Genomic DNA, 21,135 nt, shown 5'->3' with positions numbered 1-21,135 from the left:
TTATCATGGCTAAGTTTTATTTTGATACAGATATTGCAGAAATTTGAGATAACATTTTTTTAGATAATCGGTACACAAAAATCTGTACAGAAAGAAATAAACAATAGTTGATCAACTCTAAATGATCACCTAATAAAACACAACAAATTTGATGTTGACCTAGCTCTATTTGAATAATATATTTTCTATATCAAGTTTGGACTTAAATTAGGATGTGTGTATTAAGCTCTGTCTACACTACACTTTATGTAACAAAAAATGTCACATTTTTTTCACATAAAGTTTGATAGTTTAGACAGAGCTTAAGAGTTAGGGGGAAAATGGCAAAATCAGCACTGTGGTCATATTACAAGATTATTATTATTATCCGATAACAATCCTAGAAAGTAGGAAACCTTTTGCCATTTTTCCCCTGACTGTACTGTATGATAAAGAGTAAAAAAGCTAACTTGAATTCTGGAGAAAACCAGTTTGTCCCATATAGTATCTCTTCTAACAATTCCTTTGCGAACTTCTTTTTTCTTTGCATTTAATGCCATGTAGAACAAAGTTCTTTTAAGCCAATTTCCAGATTCTACACTTTGAATTATCTAATAAATGAAAACAAATAATGTTTAAAATAATTTATCATTTGCTTTATATTGAAAAAAGAGTATTTTGAAAAAGCAGTCATTGTAATGTAAGCCATCAACTGTATCTGGGTCCTCTCTGCTTATCTCTTATCATAACAATCTATACTGTATATAAATTAAATGGATGGTATTTATTTGAATAAACGCCTAACACCTCCCCAATAAAACATCATAATAATAAGTCATTATCATTCCGAGAACCATCCTCTACACTTCCTAGAGGGTAGTAATATAGTATTTTCACTATGCATCATGACAACCATGGCCCATTTTGGTCTAATGGTCTTGGACTAACACACCATCAGTTTCATCATTATTGTCATATTATCACTATCACCACCATAACATAACCTTTGTACCTACACCACAGTTGGTTGCTCCTAAATATATTTTATTAACAAATTTGCAAACATTCTCAATGATAGGTTTAACTTTACAAAATCATAAAATGAAAAATATTAGCAACAAGCAATTGTTTTTTTTTTAATTACTAAATTGTTTTTGTCCTATTTCAAATATAATACATCTTAAGAGCCATTGTCTGTAAAAATCAAAGATTTGGTGGCAGATGTAAAAAAATGGATTTCGCTCAAATTTTTACCATGGATAGACATTTCAATAAAAAGCATATCTACAACATTCATTTTAATTTTTAGCCTCCGTTGCCATGACAACGGTCAATTATCCAAATTTTGATGTTTTTGCCATTTTTCACAGATTTTCTATAGTGAAAAAGTACAAACTTGTATACTTATTTTAAGCAAAAATACTTACAGTATACAGTTTTTGTTTATAGCAGTGTAAACAACATGTATTGAGTTCCATTTAATGTAGAAAAAAAAAATTTACAAAATGGAGTTTGGTTGATACCATTATTTTAAAAAGGGGTGTTTTTAAAAAATATTTTTTTTATAAAAGTATACCTCATAAACGTACCTATAACTTCCAAAGTGGTGTTTTTATATCAATGAACTTTTGTAATTTGATAGTCAATAGGTTTGTCAACAATAATCACGAAAAAAACACTGGGGTAAATTTCGTACATAGGTTTTGTGTTGCCAGGAAAATACAAAAAATACAAACAAAATATCAACAAACAAAACACATGAAACACAATTTAAATATGGCTAATACAATAATAAAATGTATATGTGGCTTGTCATAATGCTACTAGAGTCATACAAATAGTTTAGATAAAATAGGAGAATGTGTTGCCAGGTTTATTTCAATTAATTGCCAGAAAAACAGTATTTTGCATTGAAATACTGTATTTAGTTGATGGAAAATAACGTTAAACTTTGAAATAATTGCATCAATGGTTTTTATAAATTTTTACATCTATTTTGTGTAAAGAGATACAGAAAGACCTCCCAAAAAATCTGACCGTGTAAAGGTCAAAGGTCATTTGAGGTCAAAAGGCAAAACAGGACAGGTCCCCACTTTACTACAACTATTAATGTTTGATCAAAATTTACAAGATAGTTCATAAAAAATTCTCAACAATTTTCATTTTTTATTTATAGTGTTACCTTAGCAACCATTTCTATGTGTAACTAAGGAAAGTAATTTTTAAAAAAACGTAAAAAATGGCGTTTTTATGAATACAAAGAATTTATTGCATTTGTAATTTTTCTCAATTTTACTTCTACTGCATTCTAATAATCTTAAAGTGATGACAAACTTGACCTTGTAAATTCATTCATTTTGAGGTCAAATGAGGTCAACATTTTACCATAGTAACTGTTTCTATGCGAAAATATTAAAAAAATAAAGGGTTTTTCATAAATACAAAACATTTTTTCTACATAGTTTTACATTTCTACTTTTTGCCAAATTTACTTTAAATACTGAATCCTAATAATCTCAGAAAGAAAGTCTTGATAAATCTGAATAAAGGTAAAAAATTGACCTTTAGTGTTATCTTAAACCTGTTTACGTAACTAAGGATAATTTTTTTTGAATAAAATATGGAGTTTTCATGAAAAAAAAAATTATATTTTACATATTGAGGTCAAATTACATCAACATTTTACCTATAGTGTACTGTAGCAACTGTTTCTATACGTAACTAAGTACAATATTTTTAATATGGGGTTTCATGACTACAAACAATTGATCATATAGCTTTACTACTTTTTCCCAAATTTACTTACCTACTGAATCCCAGAAAATGTCTGACCTTGTGAAAGGGTCATTTGTTGGGTCAAACTACGTCAAAATGTATTATTTATGTTATCTTAGAACCTGTTTCTATGCGTAACTAAGGATAATTGTTTTTTTAAATACAGTTGAAGTGGCCATCCTCGGGACCTGGAAAAGTGGCCGCTTACGGGCGGTGACCCCTTACGGGAGGTTCTGCCGATAAAGGGCCAAAATCACGTATTATGGCTATACACGATACACGAAAAGAGCCTCTCAATTTTCCAGCTAATTGTATTATTATTTATAATCAGGTGGTTTAGTATTTTTTAGCATTTTCAGACAAATTTTAAAAGCTTTTATCATATGAAAAATGGTCACAATCTGTGTAGTTTTCTCATCTCTTCACAGTAATGTTTTTAAAACCGCTTCGAAATAAAGCTAATATAAAAAGAAATACAATAAACATGGACCTCTAATTCATAGGTCCATGCAATAAGTATCACATTTTTCGGGTGGCTGCTTACGGGAGGTCATTTATCATACAAAAAATCTCATTTTTAGTATAAAAAGGTGCCCGCAGCTGCTTACGGAGGTGGCCGCTTACGGTAGGTACCAAATGCACTAATTAGATAGGAAGAACAAACAGGCTTTTCAAATTGCGTCCGTTAAGGGAGGTGGCCGCTTACAGGAGGTGCCCGCTGTAAATAAAATATGGGGTTTTCATGAATAAAAATAACCACAGAAGAAAGTCCTTTGACTTGACTTGAATTTGAAAATGCAAATAAGGCATGACTGCTAATAATCTACAAATTTAAATTTTAAAGATAAGTATGAAACATCTCAATTTTAGTTACCATAGTAACTGTTGCTATGCATAACTAAGGGAAATTAAATAATTATCAGATAATTATTAATTAATATTAATACTGAATCCAACCATCACAGTAAAAAAAATATAGAATTTAAAACCAATATTTAATATAAAGTGTGATATTTTACATGCTGACCTTAAATGAAATGAAATTTCACATCAGGGCTTCAATATTTGTTATGTAGCATTAACATACCTGAGTATATCATTGACTTTTGATTGGTTCAACTTTGGGGAGAAGAAAGTGGTGGATCCAGGAGTTTGAAATAGTAAGGGGGTTGGAGGCGAGGGTCTAAAAACTTAACTTTTTGTCCTATCTTTTGCATTGCAATTTTTAACTTGGGGTGGGTGGGGGCTTTGAGAAAGGGGGAGGGGGTGTGAAGGAGGAGTTTGAATCCATCTATTGGTTGGGCGATGGTAGTGGCAGTGTGGGTGGTGCTTGAATGCATGCATTTAACACTCTATAGTGGATGATCGACCAAAGTGTTGCAGTTTATCTTGTTGTGGTTATTGTCGGGGTAGGGGGGGGGGGGTGTGGGTGGTAGTCGAAAGTGGTGGTGGATGGGAATGTGGGATCTGCTTAGGTTAGCAAATAAAAAAAGTAAAAAAATGAAAGAGGAGCTTCAAAATAAGAGAGGAGTAATCTGTTGCAAAGATTAAAATTCACAACGATCTGATAATTTATTCAAATTTCCAGAGGATATAACCTATAAAATGACATTAAAACTGGAAATTACAGAATCTATAATTAAAAATATTGGTTTTTTTTCTTACAACACAACTAGAACTATATAAAACATTAAGAATTTTTCTTAGGAAAAGAGAATTTTTAGGGAAAATAAGGACAGAAATCAACAATAAACAAGTTTTTTTAGAAAAATGAATCACATTACCTTATCATAGACTCTGTTAAGAAGCCTCGGGACAGAAGGAAATCCATGTGGTTTAATTGCTTGTAGATCTTTCATTATTGTCTTGACATCACCAGAATAAAATCCAATTTTTCCACCATGCATTAAAAGCATCAACTAATAATATAATAATTTATATGTATATGTATATTTTGTGTACAGTTCACAAGCTTTAGTTTACCAAACAGTAAAACTATTTCTTTCTAGCTAGCTATTCTAACAGAAATTAGCAATTTAAAAGATAGTGTTTTAACTTGAACACATGTGTAGCTATACTATACAGTTAGGTATAATTTTTGTATTAGTAATAATCCATTAATGAGCATAAGTATGGAAATCAACATCAATTGAAAAAAAATATATTAGTATTGAATACTCACATGGTTTAATCTTTCATACATATGAGCCAGTGGAAGGTATGACAGCAGTGTTGTTTCCTCATTAAACATGTCCTCTGGCTGAATGTTAAAAAATTAATTATTAATTAAAATATTTAGCATTTGCTAGCACTATTGTACTAATGTATTGTGGATTATGTTTGGAAATTGTTGAAACAACTTGTAACAAGTTGTTACATTTTACAGATGTGAAAAGGGTATTATAAGTAAATAGATGTTAGTTTTAACATAATAATTACTACCTATACAGTATATTAAATTGAGATTTGCATTTTACCTATCGTATTATAGAAAAGGCGCTTCACAATAAAAACATACTACAGCTGTATCAATTTTGCACAATAGCAAAATTAAAGTGCAAACTATTTGGTCAGGAGTAATTGTACTGGACACTCCGTAATTCTCGATCAGGACACGTCCCAACTTCTAGATTGCTAGCCTAGCACCATGCTTGAGCTGATGAGGGTTAGATTTAAAAGCTTGAGAATTCTTGTTGCGAATTTGTTTCACAATGTGTTCTTAATGTAGGTCTACTGAGTATCCAGCACAATTATATCAGAGTAGGACAAAACATCACACTTTGTAGTAGTTAAAATTATTATCAAGCATAAATTGGTTTCCAGAACTTACAGGCACTTCTACGATTTCTTGGAATGATGCTGCAGTAGCTATTATATTGCTGTGAGTAAGCATAACACCCTTTGGATTTCCTAATATAAAATAAATAAATTATAATAATAATTTCTACATAAATAAATAGATTGCCTATAATGCTTTTGTATTCATGAATGCAGTGTAGCCGACATAGGTTGTATATACAGTACATTGAAATTTGTCCACATTTCGCAAGCAAATTGTTCTTCACTAGTTTTGGATAAATTACTGTATACAGTTATTAATAATATCAATATCATAGCAGTTACCTGTTGTACCACTAGTGTTACATACAGTATGTAAATCAGAAGGTTTTGGAGGCTGTGAAAACAAACATACATACAATCAGTATAACAACTAGACAATGTGAAAGTTTTATATTTCTGCATTATTACTTTAAGTTGGAAATATTTGTAGTTTCTTACACAATATCCTCCTCACTTTTCATTTCATTGACCTGAATTTTAAAAATAAATCTCATATTGGGTCTGCTTGATTGATTTTCATGACAATTAATTGCGATATTACAATAGGTAGTTTACGCATCAGAATGGGAGTGAGGTAGTGAACAGCGGTCAAGAATTGGGACTTAAATATGCCAATTACGGGTAAAAATATATGGCATCCATAGAACACCAACATCTAGCCTGATGATGTTGCACTGCAGCATTGGTGACATGCGGTCTAGATATGTGATGGTCATTTACAGGGCCTGGATTCTTCTTTGTAGTTTGACTGTTAATGTTCAAGACTCGCATACATGTGCGGAGTAACCAGATTTTATTTTGTGACTAAAGCTTTTGTCTCTCCAAATAATTGTTAGCTTTGCGACCGCAATGGTTGGTTGTGGTGCTCTTGCAATTACTTCTGTTCTTGAACACTCTTCTTTGATGGTCGAACCAAGATATATGAACTTAATATGAACCAAGCTCATTCCCGGTGACTTCAATCTTCGTTGAGATTGGCCTTCCTTTTACTATTTATACGATCTTTGTTTATTCGAAACTGATTTCTATGCCACACCTGGAGGACGTTACTGTCCAGGTTCATCGTCAGGGCAAGTTCCTCTTCACTACCATCTACTCGGTCGATGTTATCTGCACAACAGAACTGACATTCCCTCAGAAAATGACTTCGATGAAGATATGTAAGAGTGTAGGCGAAAGGATACAGCCTTGGGGTAAACTGATGTATGAAACAATTTGCCAACCAGTACTAAGTTGCTGACCTTGGTGGTTCTTGATGGTGTGTATCTGCTTCTGTCTCATGTTGTATTTGTTCATTGTTGCCCATAGTGCCTCATGCCAAAGTCTGTCAAAGGTTTACTTTCATCTACAAAAGACTTAACTTTCTACTGCGATCAGCCAGTGTAATGTAGGTTAACTTAGTTAATAATATTAGGAAGATGACATGATAATGCATATTATATATACCGCCCTCTATGTCCAATGAACATTTGATAATTATGATTAAATGATAAAATCTAACAGACTAACAATCAATATCTAAAAAATTAAATATATATGCTCATTGGCTCTTCTCAAAAACTTAAATCTAACTCTATCACCCTAACTCTTAATGATTCTCCTATTCAATCTGTTACTTCTCACAAACACCTTCATGGAATCATAATTGACAATACTCTAACCTGGAAATCCCACATATCTTCCCTTTGTAAAAAACTCAATTCTATTATCTATTTACTCAAACGTATCTCTAAATTTACAAACAAATCTACTCTTCATCTTCTGTACAATTCACTTTTCCTTTCTAGACTTGACTACTGCTGCTCTGTCTGGGGTTATAAACCTTCTTCTACCACTAAACTTAAAAAAATCCAGAATAAAGCTATCCGTCTACTACTCGATCTATCACTTTTTCAGTGCTAAGACTCTCCCCTTCCATGAACAATACCGCTTGCATGTCTATCTTTCAAAGCTCTACATCACTCTGCTCCACTTACTATCTGTCATCTTTTAACTAAAGTCACTTCCAACGGCTGTATGAACACTAGGCAAATTACTTCTTATCCCTCGTCCTTACCTTGAAATATTTAAACTTTGTTTTAGTTTCAATGCTCCTTCTTTCTTTAATTCTCTACCTTTAAGCATTCGTAACTCTTACAATTTCTTCTCCTTTAAATCTCTTTTGAAAAAACATCTCTTTGTCTCTCTCTGATATTATTTCTTAATTATCATTTTTACATAGTAGGCGTACTGTATATTTATATATATATTTATTTTTTATATCTTTGTTAATTTTGTATTTTTATAGTTTATTTTGTATTTACTGTTTGTATTGTTTGAGGGTACCTAATGATCAGCTTATGCTGGATGGATCACCCTCATTAAATATTGTTCAAATTAAATAAATAAAATAAAATAAAATGATAAAGTAGATGGTGGAACATGGCCGCCTAGAAACGAACCATGTTGTTATTGTACTCATTGCATGTCTTTAAAACACATCCATGACAATGGGATTCAAAGAGTATGGATTCAGTTTTTGCAAGGTGAATAGATAATTTGTTATCTATAACCCATTGATTACAGTCTCATGGTACAACATTGATGGCCGGGCGAGCACTTAGACAGACGGATGATTCAAAATAGAAAAAATAGGCTGATCTGATAATATTTTTAGTTGAAAATTAAGACCCTATGTCTAAAGGTTAAAACATTGAAGGAAAGACAAATGCCACAGAGCACTATCCAGCATTGGAAGGCCCTAAGGAGTGCTAAACCAGGGGCCTTTATCCTCTGCATTACGCCACTGTTGTCTACTAAAGATGTATTTCGCTCTCAACAGTGTAAGCCTAAGCCAACGTCTAACCAAATTGGCATTGTGATCCTCGTTATTGACCATATAAAAGTGGGTTTAGTAAGCATTGATCACTCATAAAAACTATTTAAAAACATTTGTAATAAAAATAAGTTTATAACTTGTGTAAATAATAAAACAATTAAAATAATTTACCACTGGTTCTTGTAAATCAGTCATTCCTAGATTCTAAAAAGAAAAAACATACAGTAAGTATAAGGTATAAATAAAGAATATTACAATACAATATTAAAAATTCTTGAAATAATTGGTTATCCACAAATTGATATTGCGGATAACCCCTTGTGATTGTCAGGATATTTTTTTTATCCATCTTATTCTCAATTTTTTTCGACAATTTTTGTTGCAGCTGTATCTCTAATTTGGTCAGAAGATCTAACTGCAAATATGCAGGAAACTTTGTTTTATGACGCGGCGCAGCATAAGGTACGCACGATTTTATGGTTGACCATGGAAGCTGTTAAATTGTATCTATCGGATGTCGTGACGTCATCATATGGCCAGTTAAATTCAAAAAGTCAGATTTTCATCTTTTTCGTAAAACTTCATTACGTTTAAAAGAACGCACATCTCATTAGTATGTGCATGCAAACCGTCTTCCAAGTTTAATATGATTTGACTCGGACAATCATCTTTGAAATCTCTATCTTCATGTTTAATTTTCATTACATGATCATGTTAAAAATTGGAATGGGTCTCATAATTTCTTCTATGCTATATCGTATGACACAAAATAGACGATTCAGCACTGTAAACATATTTACTTCATGTCATAATAAATTTGGGCCTTCATAATTTTAATATATGTGCGGTCTTATCACGATGATGAGTTCAAATCTAGTCTTGATTATTCTTCCTTCTTTCGAAGATTTTTGTTGCAGCCGTATCTCTAAATCTTGTGGACAGAATTGCATTATTGGTCAGAAGATTGACCTCTAAAAGTGTGCAAGATATTTTGATTTACGATTACAGACCTCAACTGCATAACATCATTTTTACACACTAGTATGTGAAACTTGGTAAGATCATTGAGATGTAAATAAATAAACAATCTTACTATAACATCATAAAACTTCAAAATTTCAACTTGTTCATTCTCAGCTATTATCTTTAAATCTTGTGAAATATCTTCCAACATTATAACCCTCTTCAGACATTTCATCTCCAAAACATTCTGCAGAAACTTCCGAGCTCGTTCTTCAGTGTCAATAATGACAGTTGCAATGTTTGCTATTAGGATTATAGAATAGTATACAAATAAGGTATGAGTATATATTTGGTTTTTATATAATATATAAAATATTATATTTATTTGGATTTTATAAACACACCTAATCTGTAGTGCTTTTTTTCAGCCAGAGATTTTTTTTCATAATATGAAAAAAAAACACAAACAAACAATTAAAAAAAAGACTATTCAACAATTCTACAAATTATTCAAAAATAGTACATACCATTGCACGACATTTAATAGCATTTATACACTTCTAAATAATTAAAAGTTTATGACGCAGAATGGCAAGCATACCTTTATTGACAATGTAGGAACAAGCTTCAGGTCCTAATGTGTCATACAAAGGAACCGATACCATGCTGTACATCAGACATGCTACATCAGATATACCCCACTAAATAAATGATGAACACACTATGTAAATAAGTGTCATTTTTAACTGTGGCGGTGCTACAGTCTTTAGTTTGGCGAGTTAGAGAAGGCGAACAAAGGGGATGCATCCTTTGTTACTACATGCTACTCATATTGGGAATCAAAAAAAGGTTGTTTATTGAGTATGTTTGTATATCTTTATTGATGTTAGTATTAGTTAAAGTAATTGATTGAGATAATTAATTGCCAGACTTCAGAATTTTCAATTATAATCTAACGTAATTATCTTAGTTTTAAAAGTTAGACATTAATCTATGCTTTCCAGGTCAGTGTATCACATATTGTGCATTCTCATGCTTCGAACATGTTTAAGCGTAGACAGGTCACAGTAGATTCCAAGATGCCCATCGGAATTATAAGTTTTATAGTATTGCTTATTTATATATTTAAAATTGATTATAAACCTTATTGGTGTAAGAAATTAGTATTCAATGTTGTATTTTATTGATTTGTTGATGACTATTTGTTCACTGTATGAAATAGTCCTTAAACATATTTGGTCAAGATCAGAATTGATGTTTGCTTCTTGAATTGCACAATAATTTTAGCTTTTGCTGTTTTTTTACAATTCTCCAATACTAAATCAAACATAAAGAAAACGTGGGATGTAATAAATCAAATGTTAAACTACAAATCTTATACTTGTGATGGTCAATCATTGGATTAACTGCAAGATATTGCAAATGCATGTAATTACTTTTTCACGTAACTTTGTGCTTCACTCATTGATAGTGAAATTCCTTTAATGAAAACATGGATTAATATTACCTACAAGAACCAAACAATAATTCAATGTACTTTTATCCAACGACCGAAGAAGAAATATGTGATATAAGTGAAATTTTTTTTAATATGGTAAAAAACTATGCCTCTATTCTCTCTATTTTTAACATTCTTCAAGATATGTCAGCAGTTGTTTATTGTTATATTTTTGTTTATCTTTTTTTTTCTGTTTATTGCAGTAAGTACAATCAAAATATATTTTAAGTATATAAGTTTTTGCTGATATCACCACTCCTAATGGATAACTAAATTTTGAAGCGTTTAAATAACATTTAAGTATTTTTTTGTTTTACTACACATACCTCAAGTCTGTTCTGGGCATATATTCCTATAAATGTGTCCTGTCCAGAAACTACGCCTTTAATAAACAGTCCACTGGCAAGTGCTTTCCCAAGGTTATATGCCTACAACAAAATATAAATCTTTGTTGTATAATGTATTTTTCTACGTATGTTTACAAACCAACATCATTATAACTATTCAGAATGTAACCAGAATACAATGTTCAGTAAAGGGTTGAAACATCATCTAATAGGGTATTGCTAAACACCGCAAACCCCTGAAAACCTAAAAAAAACATAGCAAACCCCATTGAACCAACATAAAAGTTACTGAATCGTGTAGTGTACTACACACTTGGTATTTTATTGAAACCCCCCATATATAATAATGGGTCAACCTAGGATGTGACCCGAAGTCATGTGCGTTGCTGACTGGTGCCATATGGATTAGCCCTATGTACATTCTCCAGTGTTCTAGCCTATAGTCAGCAGGGTATGTTACATAAGCTTCCCGGCCTAGATTGTAGTGGTACATAAGCCAGTTCGAAGGAAATATTGGTGAAACTACACTGTGATTTAATATATAGTTTAAGCCTATATTGCCACAAGGGGTCAAGTTCAACCCGGGTGTGTCGTAAATAGCACCTTTTATTGTTGAGTGCTACATACGTGTTAGACATGTTAGACCTACACCTATTGCCTGGTAAAGGTGCTTCACATGCCCGAAAGCTAATAGAATGGAGTAACATAGGGAGTAGTATAAGAGGCTCAGGAAAGGGCAAGTTTATGAAATGGATGGATTTAACCACAAACATGACTTTATCGTGAGCTCCGGGATACCAGCTCACCACTTGAGGTTGCTTATTCCTCCAACAATTCTGTTTTTTTCACAGAATTCCAGTAAACCATTACGTTGCACTGATTCATGGCATAAAAAAGTGGTATGGCATATTAGTACACAACTCTCAAAAAAGGAAAACAGGTATGACAGAAAAGATAAGAAACGCTATCGTTATATATTACCTCATTATATGACGTCCACACAAATCCTGATTTTGTAGATTTCCCATAACACGGACCATTACCTGAATTCACAAAAATGACATATTGATTAATCATTTTCAACATTAGGACCAGTTTTCTGCCATGGTTTAAACCAGAGAAAATGTGACACATTTATTTATTAGAATGATTTTGAACAGAAGCTCAATCTCATGTCATTTAGGGTAAATATCAAATTGTCAAACAATGTAGAATTGTAAAACTAAGTTTTTAAAAATAGATAGCGTAGAGTTAGGGTCATAATGGGCTTCATCTATATTAAGAAACCATGGCCTTATAAACGTGCATAGCTTCTGCTTTGAATATTAGTATGTGCAAAACTTCATCAAGTTTGTGTCAATGTTAAAGCAAATAAAAAGGTGCGATCCAGATTGTGTGTACAAGTGCATTGTTTGTGTAAAAAAAAAATGGCTAAAAAATGTTTTAAATACAATTTTAGGGCAATTTATTTTAAATGAAATACTAAAATATGCTTATTGTCATGTGTAAATGAATAAATATAAAAATGAAACATTTTTTTTATTTACCAGATATTCGTTTGCCTCTTAAAAAGGCATCATAAACTGTCCTGACATCTTCATAGCGGTATTCTAGAAGTTTGCCATTTTTCATTAAAGGTGAAACATGAATTCTTTCAGGTCCCTATTAAAAACATGCACTGTATTGGTTTGTGTTTATTAAATCATCACCCACTAAAAGTTAACACTCATTTTGTTTTGAACCGTGGTAAAACTCTGAAGTACCTATGCTATAAATAGGTTTCAAAAGTACATGTACACTGTACAGTAACTTTGATTTCAATGTAATACCGGTATTTGAAAAGTGCTTCACATTGGAGGTATATTGTATGTTTTATCTATTTGTTGCGTTTGAACACAGTACAAGTTGTACACCGCAATTTAAATAACAAAAATCAACCACTATAACCACACATATTACATTAGAACATTGTAGGATATTTTCCTGTCATTTTTGTGATGGAAACATTTTAGGAAGTTAAATCTTTGACTTTGTGTGCCTTTATTATTTATCCGCTCTTTGGCAGATAACTCCTTGTGATTGTATGGAATCATCATCTTTTTTTTCTGTATTATTAATTACCCGCATTTGGCAGGCTTGTTAATGTTATTGTATGGAATCCTCTTTTTTTTCTGTATCTTTCTGCCCGAATATTCTTTTTTGTTGGTTGCATTTCTCTAAAGCGTGTCACAATTTTTTTTTTTTTTTTTTTTTTTTTTTTTTTTTTTTTTTTTTTTTTTTTTTTTTTGGTGGCGCTGCTCAGTGGCGACGTCTAAGGCTGGATTCTTGTTGTGATCTAAATTCGATTTTTGTTAAATTAGTAACTTTTTTTGGAGTAATCTTGTTGATTGACACTTGTAAGAATGTATTGTGGATCTAATTACGTGGTTTGTGGAGTTTTGTCACTTTTACTGTTCATACGATGTTGTGTTTGTTGTGTTAGCGTCGATGGTATCGGTCACGGTAGACTGGTCTACAGCAGGGAAGCGCTGCTAAGCCTTAGATCGAAGAGCGACACAATACAAGATGTAACACGCCTAAGCCTAGATATAATTAGCAAAGGAAACAACTACGACAATAATAGCAGACATAAAAGAAGGAAGAGGGGTAAGAAAGGAGGAGAAAGACAGAGGATAAGGAAAAATAAATATCGCTTACCCTTGCCAACAATTGTTTTGGCAAACGTTCGGTCATTAAAAAATAAAATGGATGAGGTTTGGACAAATATTCGATATGATAGGGTTTTTAGAGAAGCCAATCTATTATGTTTTACAGAAACATGGTTGAGCGAAAATGTCCCTAATGAAAGTGTCGAAATTGATGGATTCACCCTAATTCGAGGAGATAGGACAAAACAATCCGGAAAAGACATTGGCGGTGGTGTATGCTTATTTGTAAACAAACGATGGTGCAACATAACTATTGTTCGCGATAAGCAATGTACACCTGATATTGAATTGTTGACAATTTCACTGAGACCATTCTATTGTCCGCGGGAATTTCCACAGTTATTTGTTACAGTTGTGTATATACACCCAAAGGCTAATTCTACACGAGCAGCTGAAATCTTGTCTGAAAATACGCACAAGTTGGAGACATTGTCACCTGATGCACCCAGGCTCATATTAGGCGATTTCAACCAACACAAGCTTGGTAAAGCGCTCAGAATATACCACCAATATGTAACCTGCCCTACTCGTAAAGATAAAACAATAGATTTATGCTACGGTACAGTTCCAAGCGCATATAGGTCCGTGGCATTACCACCGCTTGGTGCGTCGGACCACAATTGTGTGAATCTGATTCCAAAATATGTCCCAGTTATCCAGAGGAAGGACAAAATAGTCAAGACTGTTAAATTGTGGACTTTGGACAGTATCGAACGTTTAAGAGGGTGTTTTGAATGCACTGATTGGCAAGTATTTTATGAGTCGTCATCAAATCTAAACGAAATGGCGGATGTTATAACATCATATGTAAATTATTGTGTTGATTCAGTAATACCGAAAAAAGAGGTTGTCGTTTTTGCAAATAATAAGCCGTGGGTTACGAAAGAGTTGAAAGACATATTAAATAAGAAAAAACGGATTTTTTACCAAGGCACCACTCACGATAATAAGCAAATAAATAAAGAAGTTAAAGTAGCTGTCCGTAAGGCTAAAGACATGTATAAGAGAAAAATTGAAAATAAGTTTAGTAGGGGATGTATTCGTAGTGCTTGGCAAGGAATTAAACATATGGCGTCTATAAACACAGCTGATAAAACACAAAGAAATAAAATAAATGTAGAGGGTATTGATGACCAGGCATTGCCAGATAGATTAAACGACTTCTTTGCTAGGTTTGAAAAACACGATTTAAAAGACGACACTGTTGGCAATAATGATCCGCATGTAGATGAAATTATTATTTCTGAGGATCATGTTAGAACATTACTCAGGAATATAAATGTAAATAAGAGTTCTGGTCCCGATGGTATTGAGGGCAGAACATTAAAGTCGTGTGCGGATCAGCTCAGTGGTGTCCTTCGGTACCTCTTCCAGACCTCTATAAACCAGTGTGTAGTTCCTAATCTTTGGAAAGAATCGATTATAAAACCTATTCCTAAACAGACTGTCATAAAACAACTGAATGATCTGCGCCCTATTGCGCTGACATCTCTTGTTATGAAAATCTTTGAAAAGATAGTTAAAACCTACATCACGTCTGTTGTAGAGTCTAAACTCGATCCACTGCAGTTTGCATACAGGTCTGGAAGAGGTGTTGAGGATGCCAAGCTTTTTTTATTAAACACATTGTACAAGCACCTTGAACTGCCTCGATCTCACGCCAGAATGTTATTCGCCGACTTCTCTTCTGCCTTCAATACCATGCACCCTTATATTTTAGCAAACAAATTAATTTCGAATTTTGGTTTTCAACGTGATTTTGTATTATGGATTATAAGTTTTCTTACGAACAGATGTCAGAGGGTCTTAGTTAACCAAAGACACTCGAATGTACGTATGACAAGTATTGGATCCCCCCAGGGTTGCGTCCTCTCTCCTCTCCTGTATATTATATACACGGATGACTGTCGCAGCAAACAGGACAATAGTCATCTTGTTAAATTTGCTGACGACACTGTCTTGCTGTCTCTCCTTCAAAATTCACAGGACGGCCATGGTTCCGCTTTAGATGATTTTATCCAATTTTGTGGAAACTCCTACTTGGAACTCAATGTGACCAAAACCAAGGAGATGATTGTAGATTTTAGGAAGGAGAAAGGACGCAACCCTTGGGTATCCATTATAAATGACGAACCAGTCGATATTGTCCATTCCTTTAAATACCTAGGTACTATATTTGAGGACAATCTCGGCTGGGAATTAAACACAGAGGCAATAGTAAAGAAAGGACACCAGAGACTTTATCTGTTAAGGAAGCTGAACCATTTTAATGTCGATAAAGTAATTCTTAGGGTTTTTTATAATTCCTTTATTGAGAACGTTTTAACTTTTTCCTTTATATGCTGGTTTTTTAGTCTTAGGGTCAAAGAGAAAAACTCACTACAAAGAATTGTTAACTTAAGTTCTAAATTAATAGGTTGTCAACTTCGTAGTTTATCTTCTTTCTGTGACATGCAAACTCTAGAAAAAAGTAGAGCTATTCTAAAAAATATTAACCATGCCTTGTTCAGTGATTTCGAGCTCATGCCTCATGGGCGTCGCTTTCGATGCCCGGCATGTAGAACAAACCGGAAAAGGAATTCGTTTTTGCCAGTGGCTATTCGACTCTTAAATTCTTGAACCTTGACTCTTTTTTTTTTTCTATTTTGTACTGTGTATTGTGATATTTTGTATATTTTGTAAGATCATTTTAATCCAGACCTTTTTATTTGAATTGCCCCGTGTGGGATGATTAAAGAATTTTGAATTGAATTGAATTGAACAACATATTACATAACTTTGTCAACATGGACATTTACGTTGTACACCGCCTATTTTTAAATGACGTCAGACTTGCGCACGATTTCATTAATTTCAATGATTGATCACCTGTATATTAAAAACTAAAATTCATTTTTTTCATTTTGTAACATACACGCACATTTAAAATTTACAAATGCGCAAAATTAATTTCTAATCAACTTTCTTCAGATCATAATTGCATAATCATTTTCTGTGCACATTTTATAACTTATGTGCATGTGGCGTTTGCTGCGCAGATAACTAACTCAACAAAGTGACTAGTTCAAGTCTAGTTCTTATTTCCTGTTTGTGTGTGCATATTTATCCATAGACTCAGATACTGTTTCATGAACGCTGCCGGAATTTAAACCTTTCTTGAACCTGCAGACAGTCTTTTTAGATTCCTTAGAATTATTTTAAAGCTCAGGTACAGACATGAATTTTGAATATAATATCTTGTTAATTGTACATAAATCAACTATTTGTAATAGAAATCAAGACGAAAAAAACATGAATTTCCCTTAAAGCTCAGGTACAGGCATGAATTTTAAATATAATATCTGGTTAATTGTACATAAATCAAAAATTTGTAACAGAAATCTAGACGAAAAAACATGAATTTCCCTTAACATGGTCAAATACAAAATTTGGCAATATTCTGCCATAAAAACCAGGAAGACTTTTTTTCAGTAGTTAGGTAGTTGACCTAATGTAATAATATGTCTGGTGACTCCCTAGAAGGTGAAAAAAGATGGTGGATATACGGTGGATAATTTTTACTATAGCATGAAAATAAAAATCGGAAGTTAAATAAAAATACCAGAAAAGTAAAATTCAAGTTATATTACCTATATTTAGTCATCTGATAACATTTTTTACAACACTGTTTATTTTTCATAGCTTTTTAAAATGCCTCTCTATTAACAAAATTTGTGTACAAAAGAATAGAGATTTTACTGTGTAATTTGAACTATCCCCCCACTGATAAGAAAGTGCTTATTTTCAACAAGCTTGTGTAACACAAATAAAATCCCAAAAATTATGAAACATAGGGGAAACTATAGATCGATAATTATTGGAATGTATAATCAATAGAAATTTTTTGCCCGCACCTGGCCTTTAAAATGGTGAAATACAAAATTCTTCTATAAAAACCAGGACCTTTTTTCAGTTAGGTAGTTTAACCTAATGTAATATTAATATGTCTAGTGACTCCCTAGAAGGTGAAAAAAGATGGTGGATAAACTGTGGATAATTTTTGCTATAGCATGAAAATAAATAACTGAAGTTAATTAAAAATACTAGAAACATAAAATTTAAGTTATATTACCTATATTTAGTCATCTGATAGCATTACCCACACCATTTATTTTTCATAGTTTTTTTTTAAATGCTTCTCTATTTACAACAATTGTTTATAAAAGAAAAGAGATTTTACTGTGGAATTTGAACTATCACGCCACTGATAATAAAATGCTTATTTTAAACACGCTTGTGTAACACAAAATACAATCCCTAAAATTATGTAACATAGGGGAAACTATAGATCGATAATTATTGGAATGTATGATCAATAAAAAATTTTTGCCCGCACCTGGCCTTTAAGAATTTGAATTTCTATCTTCTGGCAAGCCTGATTGTTTCCCCATCAATTCCCTCTTTTTTAACTTGTTAAATTTTAGTTTAAATGAGTAGTTTGTTATGTTAGTTATAAACTGTTGTTGTTGGTTAAGATTTTACAATAGTGGTTTATTTTATTATTAGTAGTTAATATTAGTTTTACATTAGTGGTCAATTATTGTTACTTTAGTGTCTGATACAAATCTAATCCTGGAATTCTTTCTGTTTTTAGTGGTTTAAAATTCCAGACCTTCATTTAAAGAAATAAAATGACAAAATTAGGCCCTAGATGCTACCCTACAGTATGTTCATGATAACATAATAAGCCTGCCACACAATCACATGAACAAGATTGATATTGCCTAATTCAATATTGTTATATTAATATAAATATTACTTTATGTGGATTAATTCAGTAATCATCAGTAAAATCATTAATAATAATAATAATAATAATGATAGTACGAATTTGTAACGCGCCAATTCCAGCAGTAAGTGATCAAAGGCGTGTGTTTGAGAGAGCTCAATCTGAAGAAAAAGATAAGTTTTCAAGGCAGATTTAAAGGCGATAGTAGACGAACATGATCTAATAGTTAACATCAATATGGGGTTCAATGAAGATGGTAAACTAAAAGGACAAAAAAGAATAGATGTTGTACACAAATAGCCTAATAACTTTTGGAAGCCAAATTGAGTGCAGCCGGACAGGTTTTGGCCAGGATTTGCAAAGTAATTACCACCCCAATCTCTCCCTAAAACCAATAAATACAAACTATACCACTTTATTTTATTAACCATCTTTAAAGTCTACATTAAAAAAGAATTGATATTAACATGGGGTCTTCTGTCAATTCAAATAAAATACATATATAATATAAAAACATGACAAAACAAAATATTAAATACCTCCAATACTAAAGACTGTTTGTTGAGGTCAATGACCGGCTTTACAGGGGATGGTCTTGTGGCCAAGTAATAAGATGAAGACAATGCAACAGCACCAACTGCTAAAACAGTTGACTTGTTACCAAGGAAACTAAGGATATCTTCTACAGACATTGCCTGCAACAAACATATAATTTCTTTAGTGCATGTTATGTCCAAGATATAAAAAAATATCAAAATATAATTAATCAATTAAATAATGAAAGCAGAGGGAGCATATTTATATTTTGGCTCATGTTAATTGAAAGAATACACATTGTTTAATTTTTTTTAATTTTGCTGTTGCTCAATACTCATTGTTCTCCTATTAAAGGCACTATAGGCGTGCCATAGATACTCTCGTTTGGTTTCAGTTGTTGTTGCTAATATCGTTTTTAACATAAATTCGGACGATTTTTGCTATAAAAGTTCGGTTTTCATAATTAATTAACAATTATATACTCTCGTTTGGTAGGTAATTTGCAACATTCTGAGCCTCGTTTGGTTCCGTTCCGTTTGTTTGGTGTCGTAGTAGAGTAGGAACTTAGAGGGACCAACAATCATGGAGGTAGGCATATATACCTCCATCCGACCCAATCAATATGCTCCGTGATACATCGCTAATTCTAAACTAAAGCCTAGCTTGGATTGCCGGGGAATGGATGTAACTTTATAAACGCCTTCTTTCTACCTAACTAGGCCTAGCTAGCTATAATTAATACTATAGAATAATAAATCAATATTTTGTTTTTACAGAAACCTACCATTATTGTTGCAACTGTTTTCCCAGGGCAGCGCCAATCACAGGACACGACAACCGATATGTGTTTAACCAAACCACCAATATCACAAGATCAATAAATATCGATTGATTAATTTTGTGAGCACTTGCAAATGTGTACAGAATCATAGGTGCCCGCCCTCACACGAGCGGATATATATGTCGGACTAAGTAAGAATGCAATATAGATATTAATATACATGTCATAATAGAATTATGATAATATATTTTGCAATTATATAACATTTCGTAGTTCAAAATACTTAATAACAAACTATTGTACATTTACTTCAAGAAGTAAATCTTTAATTGACAAATTCTGTAAGTCATTGGCTAAATCTTTATGGAGGAAACGATTGTCTGTTAAACTATGTCAATGCTGTTGTGTTATAAATAATTGCTGTCAACTTTTGTGTGCTTTCTGTTTAGTTAATGTTCACAACACATTTTATTTAACTTGATTAAGTTATTATCTTATTTATTCTTATATACCTTATGTTGTGTATTAGTATGTTTTTTTAAGATATCAATTACTATCAACTACATGTTATGTTATACTACAATGTTAAATTTAATTAATCTATTTTTCTATTGAGGTGGTTGTTGTTACTGTCGTTTAAATGGATTTGGATTTGTTGAATTTAAAGTTACTAGCTCTCCCAAATGTTGTGTCTATTTGTTTTTATTCAGTCGTTACATAATCATGAATCTCTGGAGGTGTGCTATAAGGACTCATTGAGAATTTTATTATAGTGCTAGTAACATGTTTGTCACGAAGAGAATGCCATCTTTTTACGCAAATGCGAACATCTCTTGAGGTCCATCAGTGTTGTTAAGGCAGTTGAAAATGTGCTTTTGTTCTTGTACCTTATCTTCACCCATTACCAATATTTGTAAGTGTTCCATCTCATCTGGTGCTTTCCCAAACATGTGGAAAATTTCCAATATCGTCCCAATACACAAAAATGGCTCCAAATTAAAAGTTCAAATTACAGACCAATCTGTGAAAGAATTGTTAACAAGCAATTACTACGTCATGTATCTCCCATTATCCCATGGCTTCATGCCCGGTAGATCGTGCGAAACAAATATTGCCACGC

The 21,135-nt window shown here is 32.4% G+C and overlaps 1 protein-coding gene across 1 annotated transcript in view; it reads right to left on the bottom strand.

The window, feature by feature from the left end:
- LOC144845575 (long-chain-fatty-acid--CoA ligase 5-like) overlaps nt 1–20,082 on the bottom strand; it is a 31,449-nt gene extending 11,367 nt beyond the window's left edge. Inside the window, exons 1-13 of the mRNA XM_078703001.1 lie at nt 20,019–20,082; nt 19,237–19,392; nt 12,769–12,883; nt 12,203–12,264; nt 11,201–11,302; nt 9,978–10,077; nt 9,507–9,679; nt 8,585–8,617; nt 5,878–5,929; nt 5,585–5,664; nt 4,937–5,014; nt 4,539–4,673; nt 450–590 (exon numbers count right to left, since the gene is read on the bottom strand). Of these exons, the coding sequence (XP_078559127.1) occupies nt 450–590; nt 4,539–4,673; nt 4,937–5,014; nt 5,585–5,664; nt 5,878–5,929; nt 8,585–8,617; nt 9,507–9,679; nt 9,978–10,077; nt 11,201–11,302; nt 12,203–12,264; nt 12,769–12,883; nt 19,237–19,392; nt 20,019–20,021 (1,230 nt within the window). The 5' untranslated portion in view covers nt 20,022–20,082. The remainder of the gene's footprint in view (nt 1–449; nt 591–4,538; nt 4,674–4,936; nt 5,015–5,584; nt 5,665–5,877; nt 5,930–8,584; nt 8,618–9,506; nt 9,680–9,977; nt 10,078–11,200; nt 11,303–12,202; nt 12,265–12,768; nt 12,884–19,236; nt 19,393–20,018) is intronic.
- Nucleotides 20,083–21,135: the final 1,053 nt, after the last annotated feature.

This window comes from Antedon bifida, chromosome 6 (genome assembly GCF_963402885.1).
Source record: "Antedon bifida chromosome 6, ecAntBifi1.1, whole genome shotgun sequence".
Taxonomy (NCBI): Eukaryota; Metazoa; Echinodermata; class Crinoidea; order Comatulida; family Antedonidae; genus Antedon; species Antedon bifida.
The sequence above is the reverse complement of the archived record's forward strand: the minus strand, read 5'-3'. Positions and strand labels throughout refer to the sequence as shown.